The 20478-nt window shown below is 39.3% G+C and overlaps 1 protein-coding gene across 5 annotated transcripts in view; it reads left to right on the forward strand.

The window, feature by feature from the left end:
- The window catches only part of PLPPR5 (phospholipid phosphatase related 5), a 111010-nt gene that overhangs the window by 60503 nt on the left and 30029 nt on the right, over positions 1 to 20478 (forward strand). For 3 of the 5 annotated variants that reach the window (XM_065072587.1, XM_065072589.1, XM_065072588.1), the window contains one exon: positions 4158 to 6356. In XM_065072587.1, the coding sequence (XP_064928659.1) occupies positions 4158 to 4190 (33 nt within the window). In that variant the 3' untranslated portion in view covers positions 4191 to 6356. The other 2 variants (XM_065072586.1, XM_065072590.1) reach the window with 2 other exon arrangements.

The following is a 20478-nucleotide window of genomic DNA, read 5'->3' on the forward strand; positions in this document are numbered from 1 at the left end:
GAGAGGCTTTGTATCTATTTCTGTTCCTTGAAAATGTTTTAGATCAGAAGTATCCAAGTACTGCTGTGCTAGATGTCCAAAGGTGTGCATAGGTTTCCATACAGACCATATTTTAGTGCATGTATGTGTATCTCTGGGACAGCCTGACTAGAGTCCGTGTGCTTCTGTTAGCTTGCAGGGAGATTTTCAGATTTCTGTTGTCATAATCGTTCTCCCTTGATAATACAGTATGTTAAAGGAGATACAATACAACGTTGTTTCATGCACAGAAACACATACCCAGGAGAGGCAGCTCATAAAAGACCATAAGCAATTTTGTTTGAATGTCAAGCATTTGAAATTGAATTCAGGTCGACTCGTCTGCTTAAATCTACTTCTGGGGGATTGTACAAGAATTGTTTCTGTGTGAATGCAAACTGTGATCACCATATAAAACATTCAGATAAAATAATACTTAAACATAGGAAAAGGAACAATATATTCAGTGTGACTCCTCAAATATACATGTTTTAGGTGTTACAGAATCAAGGTATTAGTAACAATCAAGAAGATGCTTTACAACAAAGCTCCCTCAAAGCACGCATCACTAGGTTCTTCTCCTGGATATCAGGAATGGACTGTTTTGAACATCTTCATCGAAGGCAATAAGTGGATGTGCGCAAGCGCGCACACGAGTGTTTGTGTGTGGAACTGAAGCACGGGCAGATGCAGTGTGGCGACAGCATTCTGTGCAGGTCTTCAATGTTTTAAATGGGGAATTTCACTTGAACTTACTCTTATCTCTAAAAATGTCATTCATCCAGTAAAAGCATAAAATAGACTTTGCTGACCCGGCAACCTGTATTATAACATTAATGTATGATAAATTATCATCTGCCTGAACTACTACAGTAGTACTTTCTTTTAACAAAAGAAACTCCACTGTGTGGAGTACTATAAACAATTTTTCAAATTCCCGTTTTCAAAAATTGATAAATCTTTTTGGGGATGATGACTTATTTTTGAATATTTCTAACTTTATTCATGAGAGCAGAACAAAAAAATGTCAGGTAAAAAATATTTAATATATATAGCAAAAACTGCAAACCACAAAAAAAGTTGTCATAGATTTTTTTTTTCAATGCTTTAACGTTATAGAATCACTTATAAACAGCAATGAATTAAAATATTAACAGAAGAGATACAGGTATGGCTCATTTTCCCCCAGAAATCTGCACTCAAGGCTTAGCCTCTAGCTTTCATTGTCCTGTTAGTGGTGTGAGAGCACGGCCATGAAGCATGCTTTGTCCATGTGCTGCTGACACCAAGCTGATCCTGTCAGTTTAGAATGAATTGTACAAAAGTTGGCATGCCTGTCTGTGAAACTGCTGCCATTGAGCAGACCCTCAGCACATTCTAATTCTTTTGCGTACTATAGGGAAAATCATTTCCCATGGAGTTGGAGGAGCTGAGCTGTGGTGCATGGATTTTTGCTTGTCTCCTGCATCTGTGTGAATTTGTGTGCTGATAGTGGTTTGTATTTCACACTGAACTTTGTCAAAGTAAATCTAAGCAGAAGCAAAAGAGCATGCTAAGAGAGATGAGACGCAGTTATTCAAGAGGGATGCTGTTTGGTTGGTGTTTTGTTGTTTGCTGTGGTTCTTTTGGTTGCTTTTTTTGTGTGTGTGTGGTTTATTTTTTTACTGTGTTTTTTTTTGTGTGTGTATTGTGTTTTTTTTTTTCCTGTAAAGAGTTTCAGCAAGACTTATTCTAGTCAGAGACGATAACATGTGAAAAAGCATGAATAACTCAGTTGCATGAATCTGTATCAGTGATTCTTGCCCATCAGCAAGTGATTAATTTTGACCTAGTTAAGCATCACCCTGCTGAGTCTGTTGAAAATGAATTGACAAGTCTTCACTAAGGTTCAAATCAATAGCTCTGCAATCAGTGGCTTAGTAGGTCTCTCTGAGAGTTTATTGAGGAAGCGGGATTTTCTTCTGTGTTATTATATGCCATGATCTGCATGTCCTTCCAAGGATGGTGACCTGCTCATTAGGAAAGTATAGGTGGCAGGAGTGTGAACCACATTCTCCTTTCCTAAGTAATAGTTACCCAGCCCTGAATTAATGCCAAATGAAAGAGCATTTGGTTCTCTGCATCACAGACAAATGTGTGTCACTTAGAGAAAGAAATAGCATGTAACAGGACCTGGAAGAATTTATTAGAATAAGTAACGAGGAATTTTTTTCCTCAGAATTCCTCATTTTTAAACCATCTTACTTATCAACAAAGTGAATAATTTTAGACTGGTGCTAGCTTAAGTTGACAGGATAATATTCAGGTCAAAATAAGAGAAAATAAACACTGTGTAAGAAAATGTCATAATAGCCTCACAGCGCCTCCAGAGCCGTTGAGGTTGCCCAATGTATTGTCCTTCCTGTACTGAAGGCAGAAGATGGCCTGACAACTAAAAGGCTTTGAAACGTGAATGTTTTCTTTTCTAATTAGAAAATCTAATTTTGCTTTTTCTCCTGCAGAATCAAAATCTGGAAACAATGACATTTGCTAATATTGTTTACTAAAAATATTTTTGCAGAAAGTTGCACATGGATTCTTTATCTAATGCTTATTAAAAATCTGCTGGCTGTGGTTTAATCATTGTTATTTACTTAAAATGTATTCATTCTAGTTTGGAGATGAATGTACATAGATGCCTACTGTTTGGTGGTGGTCTCTTATGAAAGCTGTCACAAAATAAAGCAAGACTAGAGCTAAAATGCATATACAGGGGAGGGGGAAGAGAGCCCCTCCTCTGGGCACAATGCAGTTATGGCACAGTGAGAGAGGAGGCAAAGCTGACAGCATGTTTGAAGGGGGGGAAATAAGAGGCAGATCTCCTGTGCTTCCACTCAAGGTGCTTCTAAATTCCTTTCTGCAGTGGGAAAATCAAAGATGCCTCCTGCCACACAGACTGATAGACAAATATCCAGATAGTTTAAAGAAGAACTGAGAAATAGAAATTTGTGTGGTGACCACTGTTTCTCTTCAGCACTTTCTATGTTATGTGATACAGGATTTTTCTGAAGGACTTAGAACAGCTTCCTGTAAGCGGGACAAAAAAGGGAGTTCTATCCTACTGTCCATGAGTTATCTACATCCCTCCTCCTCTTCAGCTTACACCTCCTCCCTTCTGAGTTTGGTCTGCTCCAGGAGGGGAGGTGATCAGAGAAATCTGCAGTGCTTTGCCTGGTATTATTTCCCTCTGTGCATTTTTGTGCTGGGCAACAAACACATGTCTTAATGTCAAGACTCCCTTTATTAATTTTACACATTGCATGTTTTATAAAATTGGTGGCAGTCAAGGGTACTGTGTGTCTGAAGAGAATGTACCATTCCTTTGGGTCCTGCACATCACTGTGCAGTTGAGTCTTCACCTACCAAATACTTGCAGAGGCACTTGCTTAGGTTAGAGCATGAAAAAGTAGCAAAGCTCTTTGGGGTGCTGCAGTTTTAATGTGTAGAGTCACATGTAGCATATCCACATTCTGATACACATCTTTGAGTTCATAAGAATCATCCCATTGAAGGGAAGAGGAGAATAGCATTGCAAATGAAAAGGACACTGCAGTGATTCTGAAAAAATGAAATTTTGAGTATAAGCTCTCAACTGCTAAATGCAATTTTGTTGTAGCATTTCACCATTTGATTCTGTGCCATCAAACTCATGAGGAGCAATGAATCTTTAAAAAAGTGCAACATTAAAATCGTATGAACACTGAAATAGAAGATTATAATCTGTCAGAAAGTATCACTTTAGTTTCTAGGAATTTTGCTTTTAATTATGAATAAGGTAGGAATAAAAGTACAGCTTACTCAATTATTCACATTGTTACTTAATTTTAAAAACCCAATTGAAAACTAAGATTTGTAGAACCATTGCACCTAATTACTTTGTTCAGCATACTTATGTATGCAGTCTTTCAGCAGTTAACAAAGAATTTCTGTGGGAGAGAGAGCACTGCAGTGAAAACCAGTTTTATTTACATCATCCTGCAATAGTCTCCAAGTATAAGGCTGTCCCTGAAGCACAGGAGGCAAACATTTTCACAAGAGCACTGATATTTATCTGTGTGGTTTCTGGGTTTTTATCTGTTTGTTTTTCCTTTAACTCGTAGAACCACATCACGGCCTTTGCAGAAGTCACATGATGTTGACGCTGATGTGTATTCACTCCATTGGACTTCATCTCTTTTCACAGCCCACACATGATAATTGCAGTGTATCAAAATAAGAAATTTTTAGAAGTCCTATTTCTGACTTGATTTTTACATTGTTAAAATGATACCAACATTTTGAAGAATTCTTAAATATTAGAACGTCACTTTACTTTCAAGCAAAAATAGTAACTGTTTACTTTTTGATGGAATGGGGTAAACTGAGCACTAATTATATTTATCTGACAATACCCTCTGTTTTGGCTTCTCATTGTTTTTAATGGTTCATGTACCTATTCCAACAGTACTTCATATTTTGATTTGACTTTGAGTTTTTAAAATCTACATTTTTAATTCAGCATGATCTTGTTTCCATTTGAGGCAATTTCAGTGTATAAAAACTAGACAAATATTATGTTCTGTATGAAAATGCTGTTTGCACATTGTATTATGCTGTATTCCATGTAAGATATCATTCAAACAATATGTTATATGTAAGACTGGTGCTTCTGCTTTTGAAGAGAAAAAAAATGCCAATTTTTACTGTAATAAGTATTGTATCATAATTAAAAGTTTATTTATTTGGATATTTTCCTGACATAATTGTAGTAGAACTGTTGTTTTGTAGTTCTTGAATGTCTTGGATGATATATATGTATCTAGGTTAAAAGAAATGAAAATAATATAGAAAGTTTGATCATTGATATATTCTTTATTACTAATGATATCCCCTGGAAAGTTAAAGGCTCAATTCTTAGCTCAGCATATCTGATGGGAAGCCATGCTGTTCATAAATCATTTGAACAAATTATTGAAGGAAGCCTGCAGCTTCTCATATTTGTTGTACACCCTGATATTATGCTGGGAGAATGGGTGCCAAGATAAGAAGAGAGTCACTGGCTTAGTGAGAAAAGTGCGTATGAGTTTCTACTCTCCATTTTCATGTTGGAGAACTCATGGAAAAAACAAAATGGCTTCATTAATTTTCTTCAGCCCAGGTGACCAGGACAGGCAGAATTTCTCTCTTCAAATCTTTCTATCTCTGTTTGTGTTTCAGGGCCATATTATTACAAAAAATATCCCATCAGTCTGTACAGTGTTGACAAATTGATTTTTTTTCTTCAACATCAAGCAGTGTTGTTATATCTCTGTTACTGCTGTGAATAATCAAATTGAGCCTCCCCTTCAGAAGACAACTTTGTCTATTCATAGTGAAGTTGTCCTATAAAAATTGAGCACCAAATGGATCTGAGTATTGTAGCTGCTGAAGATGCTCTTAACATCTGCCAGAAAGTTTTCCTCTGGCAACAGCTGATACCACACTAGCACATCGAGAATAGTAAGGGTCGGTTCAGGCTGTCAAACATTCGAGATCTTAAATTTTCCATCATGCAGTGTATTTCTTGTCATTAATCATCATTTGAAGATGTTTGAAACATAAGGCTGTAGAATCAGGTATATATTTTCTATGATTAATTCGGAAGTATTCCCACATAGTCATCCAGGTAATACCTGCTTTTAACTACTTATTTTAGCCTCCGCTTTCACTAAAACGCAAATACATAAGTGATGCCTGACAAACAGGGCAAGGCCAAGTCATCTTTGAGTGGAGAGAGCGTATCTCACAAAGTCACTGTGCTAAGCTGAGAATTAGGGAATAAAGAAATATATCAGTGGGGAGAAAAGTCCTAGAATAGAGCCCTTAGCTACAATGATATTACTTAGGTGATTGAAAATCCACCTTTATTAGACTATCAACTGTGTTTACAAAATTGTAGTAGGTCCAAAGCTTGTATCACCATATTAGGCACACGTACCTTTCTCTTAGTCTAGCTCTTTAGGGTCCAAGGTACTAATGATTTCTCTGTGTGCAGATTTAAATGAAATCTTCACTCATTTTTGCATGGTAGCAAACCTGCATTTTTTATATCTGATTTATAAGATTACCAAGAGATTCTTTTATGTTAAAAGAGATGACTCTTTTTCAGTGTACTGTATATCATCAGCTTGTAACTGGTCTCTTTCTCTCTCAGGATCTTTCCCAGTCAAATATTTGGGTTAAATTTATCATATTATCTCTGTGAACCAGCAGTGAGAAAACAAAAAGAGAGACACTCTGCTGTATAATGTATTTTTAAATAAAATAATTTTTCATTCCTATGTAGTGTATTCTTTATAGATATCTGCTCTAGATATATTTTGTTTGATAACGTACAAATAATGAAATGATGATTTTTAAGTCAGCTGCATTTGGCGATATATTTTTCACAATTAACCAGGAATTCCCACAGATAACTACCTTCCCTTAGAGGTGTTTCTGGTGAATTTGAAAAGCAGGAGAGGAAGAGCTGTATTGCAGAAGGGTCCACAGACAGTTGGTGAAAGACTCTCCCCAGAATGTGGACCAGCCAAGCTCCAGACCCTACTTCGATGGATTTTCAGAAGTGACAAGAATTTACCCCTCCTGCACCTCTTCACTGCGCTGGAGCTTTGGCCTTCACTCTTCCATTCTGGACCTGAAAAAGTTTACATAGGAGGTTTGCTAAAACAAAAGTAAGTTGGTATTTTCTGGCTAAAATGGCTTTTTCATGGTTGTTTTTAACAAAATCCCGGTGAGGAACCTATGACAAACAAGCGTCATCCCTCATTCAGGGGTTCTGGTGCAGAGTGGTTCCTAATAGAAGCACTATGGTTGAACCATTTCAATGGTTTTGAATGCAGCTGGTTTTCTGATCCTCATGGACCTTTCTGTGTGTATTTCAGTGAAACAGCTCCACTCTGTTTATAAATGAGATGTTTAAGAAGTATCTCTAATGCTAAATGCTGCTATGTTCCTAAAAATGGAATTCATAAGGCATATGGGGACACCAGCTGGGCTCGTATCCATATAGTTTTAGATTCCCTTATATGTATTCTGCTGTTTGTTCATAATAATGAACTGCATAAGACATACGGCAATAGCATCTGGGCTCACATCTCTTCAGCTTTTAAAAATGTTCATTTTAACAATATGTATTAAAAGAGGAAAATGTTGGTATTTTTCAGCTGCAGTTTTCTTTGCTGTTGCCTTCTAATTTTGTTGCTGTCCAAGATCACAGTGAGTGTGACAGTCCATTTGCACATTATGTTAGCAGGGAGCTTTTTATACTCTTCTGAGGTTTATTTTTGGTATTTCTGAGGATTGCCATGCAGAAGGCAGAGTGTACTACATTTTAGGGACAGATAACCTGAGTCTGTTTTGATCAAATACATCTCTGGCCCTCTGCGTAGCCTTGGCCTTGGGGACACACAGGAGCTTTTGCAGGTGGAAGGGCAAGCAGACCTCCAAACCTCTCAGCCTTGTGGCACCTCCCTCCAAGTATATCAAGAGCAGTTTCACCAGGCACTGCCTCCGATAGCTGGCTTGGCCCCAGCAACCAGACTTCCTTGCTGTGCACCAGCACCTTTTGTCTGTCCTCAAGTACTTTTGGGAAACTAGATAAAACAGGCAAGATACCAGGCCCTCACCTTGTAGTGTGCTGTAAGCATGACTGTAGCTGGAGCCAGCAGATGCCCAGTTCTCACCTGGACAAGTGGAAAGCCAAATGAATGAAGACCTATCATGGCTTCAGCGCTTGACCATCTCCTCCACTTTCTAGGCCTTTTGGTTTTTGGGGACTTCCACAATGGAAAATAAAGAAAAGCTTCAGAGTGTCTGTTGCCTTTTTGTCATCCTCTCCTGTATAAGGATGGCTGAAGAAGCTCCTTAGAGTTTCCAGGCTGGACCTCATGTTCTGGGAAGAGGAAACTGTGAACACTCCAGAAATGCTCTTATCAGGGTGGGAATTGGAAGCCAAGGTGTGACTGTGTGGTAAGCCTGGTTGTTTCCTCAGCACTCACTGAGTTGTCATGCTAAGGTATGACTCTTAACAGGTTTGCTTTTGATACTAAGCTGCCTATATTTACCTCATCATTTACCAGTCCACTTCCAAGGAGCTTTAGGTATGTAGTTCCCTGCTTAATCCTGGAGCTTGTTCTCTCTCTGTAGAGAATCCTAGGAAGTGCAGTCTATCCCATATGAAACCGGTCCCCAGTGTCTGACCAACACTATCCCAGACAAGCTGGTGGTAAGATAGCTGTCATTAAGGCCAGCTTCAAAGATGCTTAGCTTCCAGTTGCCTAAAAGGGTACTGTGATGCAGGCATGTTTGATGACCTCTATAACCAGCTAGTGCCCAGGCTCCAACTACCATTTAAGACGATGGTGACATTCAGTTCTCTGCCTGTCAGATCCTTGAACTGAGGTTCTTCTATTCCAGTTGTCAGCTCTTGAAACTTCGTTCTGCTATGAGGTGAGGAGAGTGACTGTGTTCAGTAGCAGATAATTTTAGATACTTTTACATGTCTTCTACTCTTGGTCTGTTATCACTAGCTGTGTAAAACATTTAGAAGTTAATCAAATTAGGATGATTTAATTCTGATTAAAGGTATACACCCAGAGGTTTTATATGTTTCTAACTAATCCACATCAAATCTCTGGCTAATTCAGATAAACCATACTGAATTGTCCCTTGTGTAGGCAAGTCCTAAGCTTTTTTTTCCCCAGAAGAGCTCTACTGTCATAATGTCTTCTCTTAGTGACTACAGCCAGAACAGTGTGTGGCAGCTGGTTTCCTGAAACGATCATATCAGCAAAATCTCTCAGTTATGCAGCTGCTAGTGGCTTCATTAGTGGGCTGGTAGCAGTGGACTACTCTTGTTCTCTGAAAGTGATAAAGAATAGTACAATGGTAATCTCCAACTGTGTAATTACTGAATCCATCCACTAAGATGGGGGCTTCAGTAGAAGCACCAGTAAAGAGTTTTAGTCCCCAAAGCCAAATTCTTTGCACCAGTGTTCTCATCTGGCAACTTTTAGATCTCAATAAATGAATAAAAATAAGAAACCAAACCCTTTTTTTCTGATAAATCTTTCACTAAATAATGGTGATGTACCTAAATACATGCTCTCTGCAGCTACAGGGAACTTGTAGCCTTGTTGGAAATCTTTAATGTCATTCTGAATGTGAGATCCTTGAGTTGTGAATTACTCAAATTGCTCTGAAGTAGACAAATAACCCTAAAAAATAGAGTAAATATGTCTACAACTATAAAACTGAAGAGCTACAAAATGAGAATTTCAGAAGCAGGAACAGTCCCTTACACTCTTCAGAAAATGTGCCAATTTGAGGTAGATTTGCTATATTTTTCTAACTTAAAATACCAGTACTTTAGTGGATGGAATTTCTACATTTTTAAAATACTGCAATAGAAGAGAACTGCTGCTCTTAGTCTACTGTTTCTGCTAAGAAATCATTGCTCTTTCATTCTCTTTTTCTACTGTTGCTTAAGGAAACAGCTACTGTTCCTTCCTTAGCAACCGCTATTTATACAGTAGCAACTAACAACTTAAAGATATTCTATTCAAATATTCTAAAAATAAGTCTGATGAGATAAGAACGAAGTTCTTATTCAGGAAAACAAAGGGCCCTTTGGCTCTCATTGAAGACAGGGGACTGGAATCTAATCCTAGTAGGAAAAAACAGGAGTAAAACAAGACTTTGCCTTTTGGCAATACTTCATTGTCAAGACAAGGTGATAGATCTTTGTGTTTTGTTTTGTTTTGGTTTTTTTTCTGAGCAATTAGAGAAAACATTATAAGGACATAGTCTTGGAGCATGTAGTCTTCTGGAGAGAAACAGAGAATGTCCTTCATGTTGTATTATATTTATTCTATGGAGTTACACTCAAAGATGGCAAACACTGGTAGAGAAGAGGGGGAACAGAAGGACTAAACAAACTATGTACTGTCAATGGAGGGTGAGATCTTTCCCATGCTGAACCTTTTTAGGAAAGAAATCAAGCAGGGACTTGACGTCAGCTGATTATGTGACAGAATTCTGTCATCCTGGGCCTCCTGTGGGAATGTTGCCTGCTCATAATGTATACTTTTCAGTCAATTACCATTTTGCTTAGAAGAACAGATAATCACAAGATGTTTGATCTTCAGTTCTTTGTCAGATTCAGAGAAGTCGGGACTCCCATGGCACTGGACATTATGCTGCTGCATTTCGTTTGTTGCCTGATGACCTGCCTTCCCTGCGTATTGAAGGTAAAATATTGTATTCTACATTTTTGATGAATAAAATGGAATTTTTCTTCCGAAATCCGGTAATATGCATGTAGAGGTTAAGAAAATCTCTCTCATGGATGTAATTTCTTTTGAAAATTGGGATGTAACTGACGTCTACCTGTATACTGCTATACACCTGAATCTAAAAGCTTCTCATCGCTGAGAGGAAGGGTCACCTCTACAGGCTCTCTGGAAGAGCCAGCTTCTACAAGTCTTGAGCACTGTGATGGGAGATATCACAAGGTTTTGATCACCTACAAGGCTCTTTTTGACTTGCTTGACGTCAAGTGTGTGATTTGATTTCCAAACATACTGCTCACTTCCCTGTGGTCGTGGTTTCAGTTGGAAGGAAATTGCTGAAAAACACAAAAGACAACAGTACTAAAACTTTCCTCTTCATCCTCACTGGTCATTAGTATACCTGCTCCTTCTGTTAAATAGCTCTGTGCTCTGTCTTCACTTTTTCACTGTGTGTCTTGCATTTGTCTTTCTCATTAGATGTTACACATCTCCGTGTCACGTTATGTAATAACCAGCAAGTGTAGTTGGACTTAGGCCTTTGCCAACATAAAATGGATTTTTCAGGTGCAGGTATGAATATGAAAGCAGAAAAATGTGTTGAGGTATCAATTATTTTAATGGGAATAGAGTAACAACAGAAAATGAGTTTGTTCCAGAAAAAAAGGAGGGTTAAGGAAACTTTTATAATAAACACGAGATAATCTAAGCTAAAGGTTTAAATGTGAGTGCAAGTGGAATTTCAGAAGAACATAATGTGCTATGACTTTATAGACAGTGGATGAGAATTTCCTATACAGCTGGTAAAGCAAACAGATCGCACAAGATTAATTCATGACACTGCAGATCCTACAGATAATGGTCTGATAGTCATGTTTACAGGCACAAATATTGCCTGAATTTGTGACGAGTCACAAACTAATGGGAAAGCAAAGATGTGCATGGCTGTGTGTATCGTGCCTTCTACAATATGTCAGAAAAAGAAATTGGTCAAGAAAGGACTAGATACTGGTCTTGTCTGTTCTGGTTTGTGTAACTCTGGGTGGGAGTCAGGGGACTTGTTCCAGATTTAAATAGAATACATAGCAGGGGATGGCAGGGGTGATTCTGTATGTTTTTATCATTTACAAATCAGACCATATGTTTGTTAATTCTTTCAAATACATGTGGTATTTGGGAGCAGCCATCCAGATATGACAAATGGCCCTTTCCAAAGCAAGCTTCTTGTGTAGAGATACGCAAAGGAAAAATCATCATCACTCCCCTTTGGCCACCCTTGTGTCCTCCTGCTTTGAGAGGTCCCTTTCTGAAACTCATACCCCACCGTGATCAGGTGCTGAATTAGACCTCGAATGTAGGCCACCCAGTGGGAATCCAGTACATCCTCTCCTGTGCATCTCTCCTCTTTTCTCGCCCCCACTCCAGCACGCACTCACAGATCATTAGCAAGGCTTCAAACACAGCTTTTGCCTGAGCTGTGAGGAGAGGACAGGAGAACTGCAGCTTTCCCTGTCACTGCTGCTCTGCAGCTAGAGCCGAGATACCCAGCCATGCTCCCTCCTGCTGGGGGAGAGGGACACCAAGTGCTATGGGCAGGAGAGCATGCTGTGGGAAACTGGGCCGTGGTCTTAATTGCTGATGAGTATTTGCACATGTGTATTGTTACATTGGTATCATTCTTCCTGACAGACCTAGTTGTGACACGAGGCAGTAAACCATCGGTGGTTAGCCCTGGAACTGGGGAAGGCTCTTTCACCTGCCAGATGGAAAGTGGAATTATCATCTGAATTTATCAGCTGTGTCTCCCAGAAGCTTTAAGTATGCTATAAAAATAGGCTTTCAGTCCATCAATTCCTATTACTTGAGTACTATGAGATAGATGTGATTTCCCTTCGTTCTCTGTAACAGATGCTGTCCTTTTTTTTTTTTTTGTATGCCAGATTCTTATTCTTGATTACTTTTTGAACTTATTCACTCTTCCATATTGGTCTTTTAGTGCTTGTATTACCAGATGGCATAAAGAGCTTTGCAGGATACGTTAATCTAGCTTTAAAAATTTTCCATTTCCCTCCAGCGCCTATCCCCTCTGCTGAGTTTTACACTTCGGTAGTGTTTAAACATGTAATCTTCCTCATTGTTTGGTGTTGGTTTGCAGTTTAGCATCTGAGTTAGATGATATAATAGACAAGTAGATAGCTTTGCCTTGTACTTTTTGATAGCTAGGCTCTCGTCTCCCTGTGGCAGTGGTGAAACTATGACGTTCTGCCATTTTGTGCATTACTGAACGTGAGTGCTGGTTTCAGTACAGAGGTGTGGGCAAGGAAAAAAGTGAGACTTTCCTGACGCAGGAAGAGACCTCCTGGTCCAGGCAGCTGCGTCTGCATGGCTCTCGGGACACGGTCACTCACCATCCTGAGGAAGCTCTGTCTCAGGCAGCTGTGGTCCTTCTGGAGCCCTGTACTTGTCTTCAGTGCTGCTGTCGCAGTAGCGGCTGCTTTGTCCATACACTCCTGTTTCTGTATCAGCAGGGTCAAAGTGTGTTAAGTAATGCCAGAAACACGCAGGGTCCCTGGCACTTTTTCGTTTTCTACTGTCTGCCTTTTCATGCAAACGTGCAGCATGCTGACATGTCAATGCAGGTATTGCCTCATCTGTTTTGACATTCATCCTTCAGATATGACTGACCATGTTTTGACCAAGGAAGCAACACAATATTCACTCTTTCCTCATATTACTCCCTTCCTTTAGTGACTGCCCTTTGGCTTTGGTTCTATTTTAACAAAGACCACAACAGAAGTAGCACTGTTTATATTTGCCTACTATTATACATATCTGGCTACAATTTGATGTGATCTATTAGACTGTTTTTGCACTATAAATTGACTGTATCTGGGTCTGCAAGGCACTTCATCAAATGGAGCATTCATCCCAAATGGGACCTTCAAATGTCATCCATCTTCTATAGACACTTCTATCTGTCTAGGAGCCATTTGAGGTCCCACTGCTGAGCACAGCATCTGCAGACCTGGAACAGTGGACATAGCACTGAGCAGCTCCAGCCAGCCTATGAACAGGAAGGACCAGGCCAGGATATATGAGCATCTTTTATGCTGCTGAATTGTGCTGCTGATGACTTAAAACTGAGATTACTGTGGAAAGGGGAAGGCATGAAAACAAAAACCAACCACAACAACAAATATATAAAAGAGAGAGAGAAATAAATTTAGACATATTTAGATAGTAAGATTCTGAAGGGGAAAAGTTGATTACTAAAGTAATTAATCATATCAGATGAAAAATTTAAAAAAACCCTGTCCACTGAGAAGGGAGCTTTCCAAATATTTTGTCAGAGAAACCATGTAAACACAAAGAAATGCAAATAGATTTCTTCTTTTTTTCTGAGACTAAGCCTTTTGCTGTGCCATCCTATGCAGGAAATTGCAGACTATGATCAGTGTACAAAAGTATAAATTGACTATATTTACTGACTATATTTATGTAACAGGGATTTTTTTTCTGACCTGCTGTTCCCTGAATGGAGCTCATCATGATCACTATGTGCAATCAAGTGGAGTTGTGCTGAATATGGTTGTGCATCCAGGACTTCTGATATCAGCTAAATAAAAAGCAGCTTAGGAGCTGGAGGTGATGGCTGCTGAATCCATCTTTCACCAATTCCCTTACCACACACCTGTGCTCCTACAAAGACAGATTATAACCAAATCACTCAATTTACAACTTTAGCAATAGAAACTGCCTCTGTGGCAGCATTACAGTTTCTAATTACAGCAATTGAGAGGCTTCTAGATTAATGAACAGGCCATTTAGATGCAGTTGGACTCTAGGTATCAGAGTCCTGATGTTTCTTGCTGCTTGTTTTATTTCTGCAGAGGTCTAGAAGGGTTTGTCAGGCAGAGGCTGAGGGCACATGCGGAAAGTAGTTCTACAGCTGTGGGAATGCTAACTCAGCATTTTGAATATCAACGTAGGGCTCCATTTATCAGATAAGGTACTCTGCCTTACAGGACTCTGTAGCTATGAGAATGTTCTACGGGAGGATTCATACTTGTCATCTATTAAAGCAATTGTTCATCGAAGTATCTAAAAGCAAAGTCATGGTAGCAGACCTTTTTTTCATTCTAGTATAGTCGCCTACTCCCTGCTACACCTGCCCAGCCCATGGATATTTCTGAAGCACTTGGGAGACTCCAGAGAAGGGGAAGTTTGGTTTCAAGGAACTGAGAGAGTTTTATTTTATTTTTTTTTCTCTGTAATAATTGTGTTGTGTGTCTTTTAATACCTCCCCTCAGAGTTACTCTTATGAACCAAAGCCTGGGGGGTGGAAGTGCAAGAGACTGCAAGCCAAAGAGCTTGGCTTGAGCTGGCAGATACATAAACATTTGAGAATTAGTGGGAGACAATAACAGTTACTGGAGACACATTGAATTTTCTTGAAACTTTGAGAAATAATGCATTTCTCCTTTCTGATGATTTACTAGGTATTAGTAGTGGCAAAGACCAAACATAGAGGAAACACTTAAAGCTATATATCCTCAAAACAAAAATACCATTTAGTAGTTGTTTATTTCCCTGTGTTCTTATTTCTTTCACCTGACACAATCCTAAAAAAACTGAAAAAAAAAACCTCAAATACATGCTTGCTTATAAGATGCTTAAACATGTATAAAAACGGCAGGTGCTTTTGCCTTCCTTGATGTTGGCCAATGTGGTGATCCGAGTAATTAGAACACATTGTAGTTTAACTATTTTTTTCAGCCAAAACAGCCAATTTGATTGTTATGCATTAGTTGTGATAGAAAAGCGCCTGGTCCATTGGCTTGTCTTCTCTGACTCTAATTAAAAACTGCTCATCGCCCTGGGGAACCCACTCCTCAGGAAACTTGCTCTTTTCAGCAGCAAAGCAGCAGCTCCTGTCTCAATATCAAAAAATCATGGCATTTCAGACAACAGCAGAAATAAAATGTGAGCACATCTTTCTCTTCCCCTATCCTTTAAAAATGGTATTGTAAAGGTCACTTTTGGTGCAGGCATAGGTTTGTAGCTATGTCATTTCCTTTTCTAAGTGGAGTTTAGTCTGAGTTATAGTCCAAGATCTTAGTGATTTTGATGAGAAGATCTGTAGTACGTTTTGTATCCTGGCTGGCCTCCAAGTATATTCTGCCTGGCTTAATTTACTCAGTGCCACCAACAGACTGATCCAGTTTTCACTCACTGTTCTTCAATTTGGTATAATGTTGCTGTGCACCACTGAAACAGCCAGTCCAATGTAGTCACTGGGCAAAAATGGTAGAGGCTCAAGAGGCTGGCAGTCCTGGGGCCAGGCACTTGGTACCAGTACTGCAGTGCTGGACACTGGACTGGGCACCCTGCCTTCAGGGTTGTTGTTACCAAGGTCCTTAGGTGGCTTTCACAGGAATGATTGATGCATAAACTGTGTCCAGACTGTTTTTTGAGCATGACATTTGCCTCATGTTTACCCGGTTTGGAAATGTTTCATGAACCATGAAGGAGAACCGTGAGGAGAAATATTACAAGGAAAGCTCCATCTGTGAGCAAGGAGAGCCATAAATTCATTTTGAAAGGCAGCTAGTGGTTTGCTAGGTTTCCTATTTGCATATTCTGTAGCCTACTTAGCAATGCCTTTCAGGGTTTGGTTGAGTCTGTGGCAGAGATTGGTGACTAAGATTTCTCCCACCTTGGTATGTCTTAGTATAGAAAATTGGATTAACTGAAGGATGGTGAAATAAATACATGAAAGACACATTATTGTAAAGTATGAAAGCACAAGGGGGGAGATGGGGAGTACAGACTTGGACATATGGGAAGAGTGTTTTAAGTGGGACATTGAGTCTGGAAAGCACTGAATATAAGAATTAGTAACCTGTGCTTTGAAAGTCATTCTTCATAGAAAAATCATATTTTAATTTCTGTTTTATATGGAGTTGTTCTTTATTATTTTGTAAACTCAAAGAGGTTCTCTAAATGCTTATTAGAAGTTATGTTGCTTCTAAAAGTGCATGATTTTATTTGATAGCTACTTTTATACTGATGGATCTGGTTTTGATTACTGTTATCTTGTATTTAGACCCAAACAGATGCTAGTAGAGCTAACTTGGCAGAGCTGACTTGGGCTTTTCCAAACTGTTGGTAGCAATTTTACCTTTCTGTGACCTTGGGCCAAAGTTTTCAAATGCATTTGAACTTTCAATTGTTAGTATTTTTTCAAAGCTATTAACTACCCACATCTACAGGAATGTGCCTATGTCTGGATGAAGCAGTCTAATGTTATGCTGGACACTTGGATTTGGGCTTAATGTACCGGCATTTATGAGCTGATGCTGGAATGACCCTGCAAGCGTCAGCTTTAAAGTCTTCGTTTTTTCACTCTATGCAGAGAAATATGATTGCACAGACTGCTGAGCTGTGGAAATACATTATTTTGGGACAGACTCAGTAAAGGGCTTTCAGACATGCTGAGGAGCTCAACTTGAGATTTTGGATTTGTCTCAAGCTCCTGATGAGCTCATTGGACACAGGCAGCAGGGACTGAAAGCACTAAGTGCCTCATCACTGACTTAGCAGGGGCAGAGGCAGCCCAAACAGTCCGTGCAGAACAGATTAGCCTGGAAAGATTCCCAGGAATGAAAAATATACAAGCAGAGATTATACCTCATTGCAGCAGGGTAGTGGAAAATTCAGGCCAGGATTTCATCCCTCTAGTGTGTGCCCAGAGCATGGCAAGAGTTGCTCTCCCCCACGTGGTGGCCTTGCCAATTCCTGCTGGGGCTTTGGTGTTGGCGGCAGTGCCGGTGCTGCCCAGCCAGCTCTGTTAGGCCATCAAATAGCCTCGGCAGGAGGCAATTTCTTTGGGCTAAGAAAAGGTGCTTATGTACCATAGCTGAGGGATTTGCTGAAGAGTCTGTAGAAATCAAATGTCAAATGCTTTAGCTTGCCATGGGAATTCAGGGATTAACTTTTGGGTGCCTTTGAAAAGCACAGTCTGTGCTATTCATTTGAGAATTTTAAGTGGCATGGATTCTGAAGAGCCCTTTCTTGAAATCAAAGTTCTGGATTTTTAAAATCTATTAAGCAGAATATTAGAATATTGCTTCTGATGCAAAGAAATCTTCACTTTGCCTCTACTGTGTGTTAAGAGATTTCCAGTGCTTACAGGGCAGCAAGAAAAGAGCTGTGCAAAGTTCAATCTGGGAAGCCTAGTTTTCCAGCATACAGCCATCACACACTTACCATGAGCTATTTGGTAATATTTTGCCCCTACTTGCCTTTGAATAAAACAGAAATGAAACAGCACAAAGGATTAATTTGCCAATAGCTCTGATGTTAACTCAAAACATCCAGTTGTGATGACCATCCTTTGGAAGGAGGATAGAAGAGAGATGAATATTATGTTTGGAGAGTGGAATTGTTGTTTGGCATGTGGGTTGAGGGCTGGAGGTTTTGTTTTTTTAACGTATGTTATCTGTGGAAACCTGGGCAAGTCACTGGGAAGTGAAAGCCCATGACATCCCACAGCTAGTAAGCAGCCAATCTCAGAGGAGTTACTTGGCGATGGATTTCCCTTCAGAGGACAGAGAGACCTTTGTGCTTCAGTTGCTGTGACATTGCAGCATGGATGATCATTTGTGCTTTCCCAGTGCCAATAGTTTTCCCTAGGGGTGAAATAAAGCAATGGCTCCTAGACGCAGGGATGGTGATTTTCAGGGCCAAACTGGTAACTCTCGTTATGCTGCTGGAAAAGCATTATAATATTTAACCTGCTCTGGAGCACAAACTGGATATGGACCATCCTGTGACTTCCCTGTGCATCCTGAATGGTTGTCACCTGCTTTCATGATTCACTCATGGAAAATGATTTTCCACTATTTTAAAAATACACACTTAAATGTAATTTGATTAAATGAGATCTCTACCATTAGTTCTTGAGAATCATATTTTGGTCCAGGGCAAATTTATCAAGTTACAAACCATGGAAAAAAAAAAAAAAAACAAATTTAAAATGAAAATGCTGTCAGGCATTAACTGTGAAAGCACCAAAGGTTCTGCTGTAATAAATTTATCTTTGTGCCTGCAAGCAGTCTTCTAATGGAAAAAAAATAATAAATTTTGTTTATCACATATTATGGCATTTCTATCACTCCATTGCAGAATAATACTCCCATGTTAGAGAAGAATCTATGTGCTTACATTTAAGCATGAGAATGTTTCTCTGATGTTCAAAAGTTCATTTTAAAATGAAATTTTACAGCCCTCACCACCATTCATTCATAGAGCCTAGCAGGCTTTTATTAAAACCACTTTCTCATGTATTTGTTATAATTTATCCTTCTTTCTCCGAATAATTGAACATTTTATTTAATTTAGAGAAGCATACAATTATTAAACTATTAAAAAAACCCCAAATAATGCAAAAGCTGTGCATCTTCTGTAGAACAAAAAATTCTTTCTGAGATCAGGGGTAGATCCTGTATCTATAGCTCATCTTTGTCATTTTTTTTTCAGGTAACAAATTAAACTCTATAAACATTATTAAAATGTTTTAACTACAGATTTATTCTGGTTATCCTTTTCTAGTTTCCATGCAACATACCCACTGTGCTCTAATATAAGTTCAATAATACATGATATTTTTATTTTATTTGGTAATGTGTACACATTTAAAGTACTGGAAAAACAGTTCTCCAGCACTCCTTGATGATTCAGTGCAGTGCTCCAAAGTGTACTTGCAGTTTGGTCTCTTAATGTCATCTACAGCTGTTATAATGGTGCGTTGTACATTTGCAGGCTGAGATCATTTGGAAAGAAAAACAAGATTTAAAATATTTCTAAGTAGTGAATAAGCAAAGAATTATGTTCTTCTTGCTCTTTACTGCAGGTGCTTTCTCCTCCTACTGGTTATTTCAGAACACCTCAGCACCTACCTAGTAGTTTATAGATAATAATACCCAATTAAACTATATCGTTTTCCTTCACACATCACCTCCCTGAAACAGTCTGGTGGGTGAGGAACCAGACAGAGCATGTGGAGGTTTTGTTTTTATTGGCTCCCTCTCAATAAAATCTTGTATCAAATTGCTGCCAATGGAATAGTTTGGTTTGGTTTGGTTTGGGTGGGTGGGTGGGGTTTTTTGTTTGTTTTGTTTTGGGGATTTTTTTGGTTCTTGTTGTTGGTTTGATTGGTTGGTTGGTTGGTTAGTTCTTTGGTGGTTTTTTGTTTGCTTGGTTGTTTTATTTTGTTTTGTGGTTTTGTTTTGTGTGTTTATTTTTTTCTTTTTTCCTTTTCCCCTTCAGGAGTTAGAAAATAAGATTCACTTTATAAGGGGGCTGAGAGTAGAAAGAAAAATATTTGCAAGAAATGAGACAGGGAAATTATCCTTACTCAGTCATGCACCTTACAAACTTTTTACAGCTATTTCCAACATATTACTGAGTATTGATTTTAATGGTTATTGCTGACACTTGTGAGTACTGTGTACAGTTCATAACCACCTCTAACTATGTCCACAGTGCCCATGGGTGTTACAAGAGACTTACCTCTTCTTCTGCGTGGGTCATTGTGGGTTTCTGATTGCTAGTTTTTCCACCCTGCTGATTTCCCTCTGCCTCCCATTCCCTTGTGCTGGGTTTGGAAGCAGCTGTGTCCTGTGACCCGTCTGGCCGTGCCCCTGCCCTGCCCCAGCAGTGCCAGCAGCGCTGTGCAGAGCTCCCAGCTGCTCCGTGGGGTTCGGAGCAGTCCTGGCTCCAGAGCTTCTGAAGGAGAAGTTACCATTTCAGCAAGAATTGTGGCCCCCACAGTGTTCATTAGACATTTTATTGGGAAGATCTGAAATACTTTTTGCAGAAGTCACATTCTGTTGGGAAGGATGGTTCATAAAAGTTTCTGATGTAATTGCAAGTTGCGGTTCACCCTTTTCATTTCTGAACTTGGAACTGGGCTCTTTATTGCTGCTGCCCTCCTCTGTGTGCATTTCAAGACAAACATCTTTGCGCTCTGAGGCTTTTCTCACTAGGGGCTTGTTTTGTTTAGCACCCTCCAAGGGCCTTGGCACTTTGCGTATTTTCTAATAACTGCATT

The sequence above is a fragment of the Columba livia genome, chromosome 8 (assembly GCF_036013475.1).
Source record: "Columba livia isolate bColLiv1 breed racing homer chromosome 8, bColLiv1.pat.W.v2, whole genome shotgun sequence".
Classification (NCBI taxonomy): Eukaryota; Metazoa; Chordata; class Aves; order Columbiformes; family Columbidae; genus Columba; species Columba livia.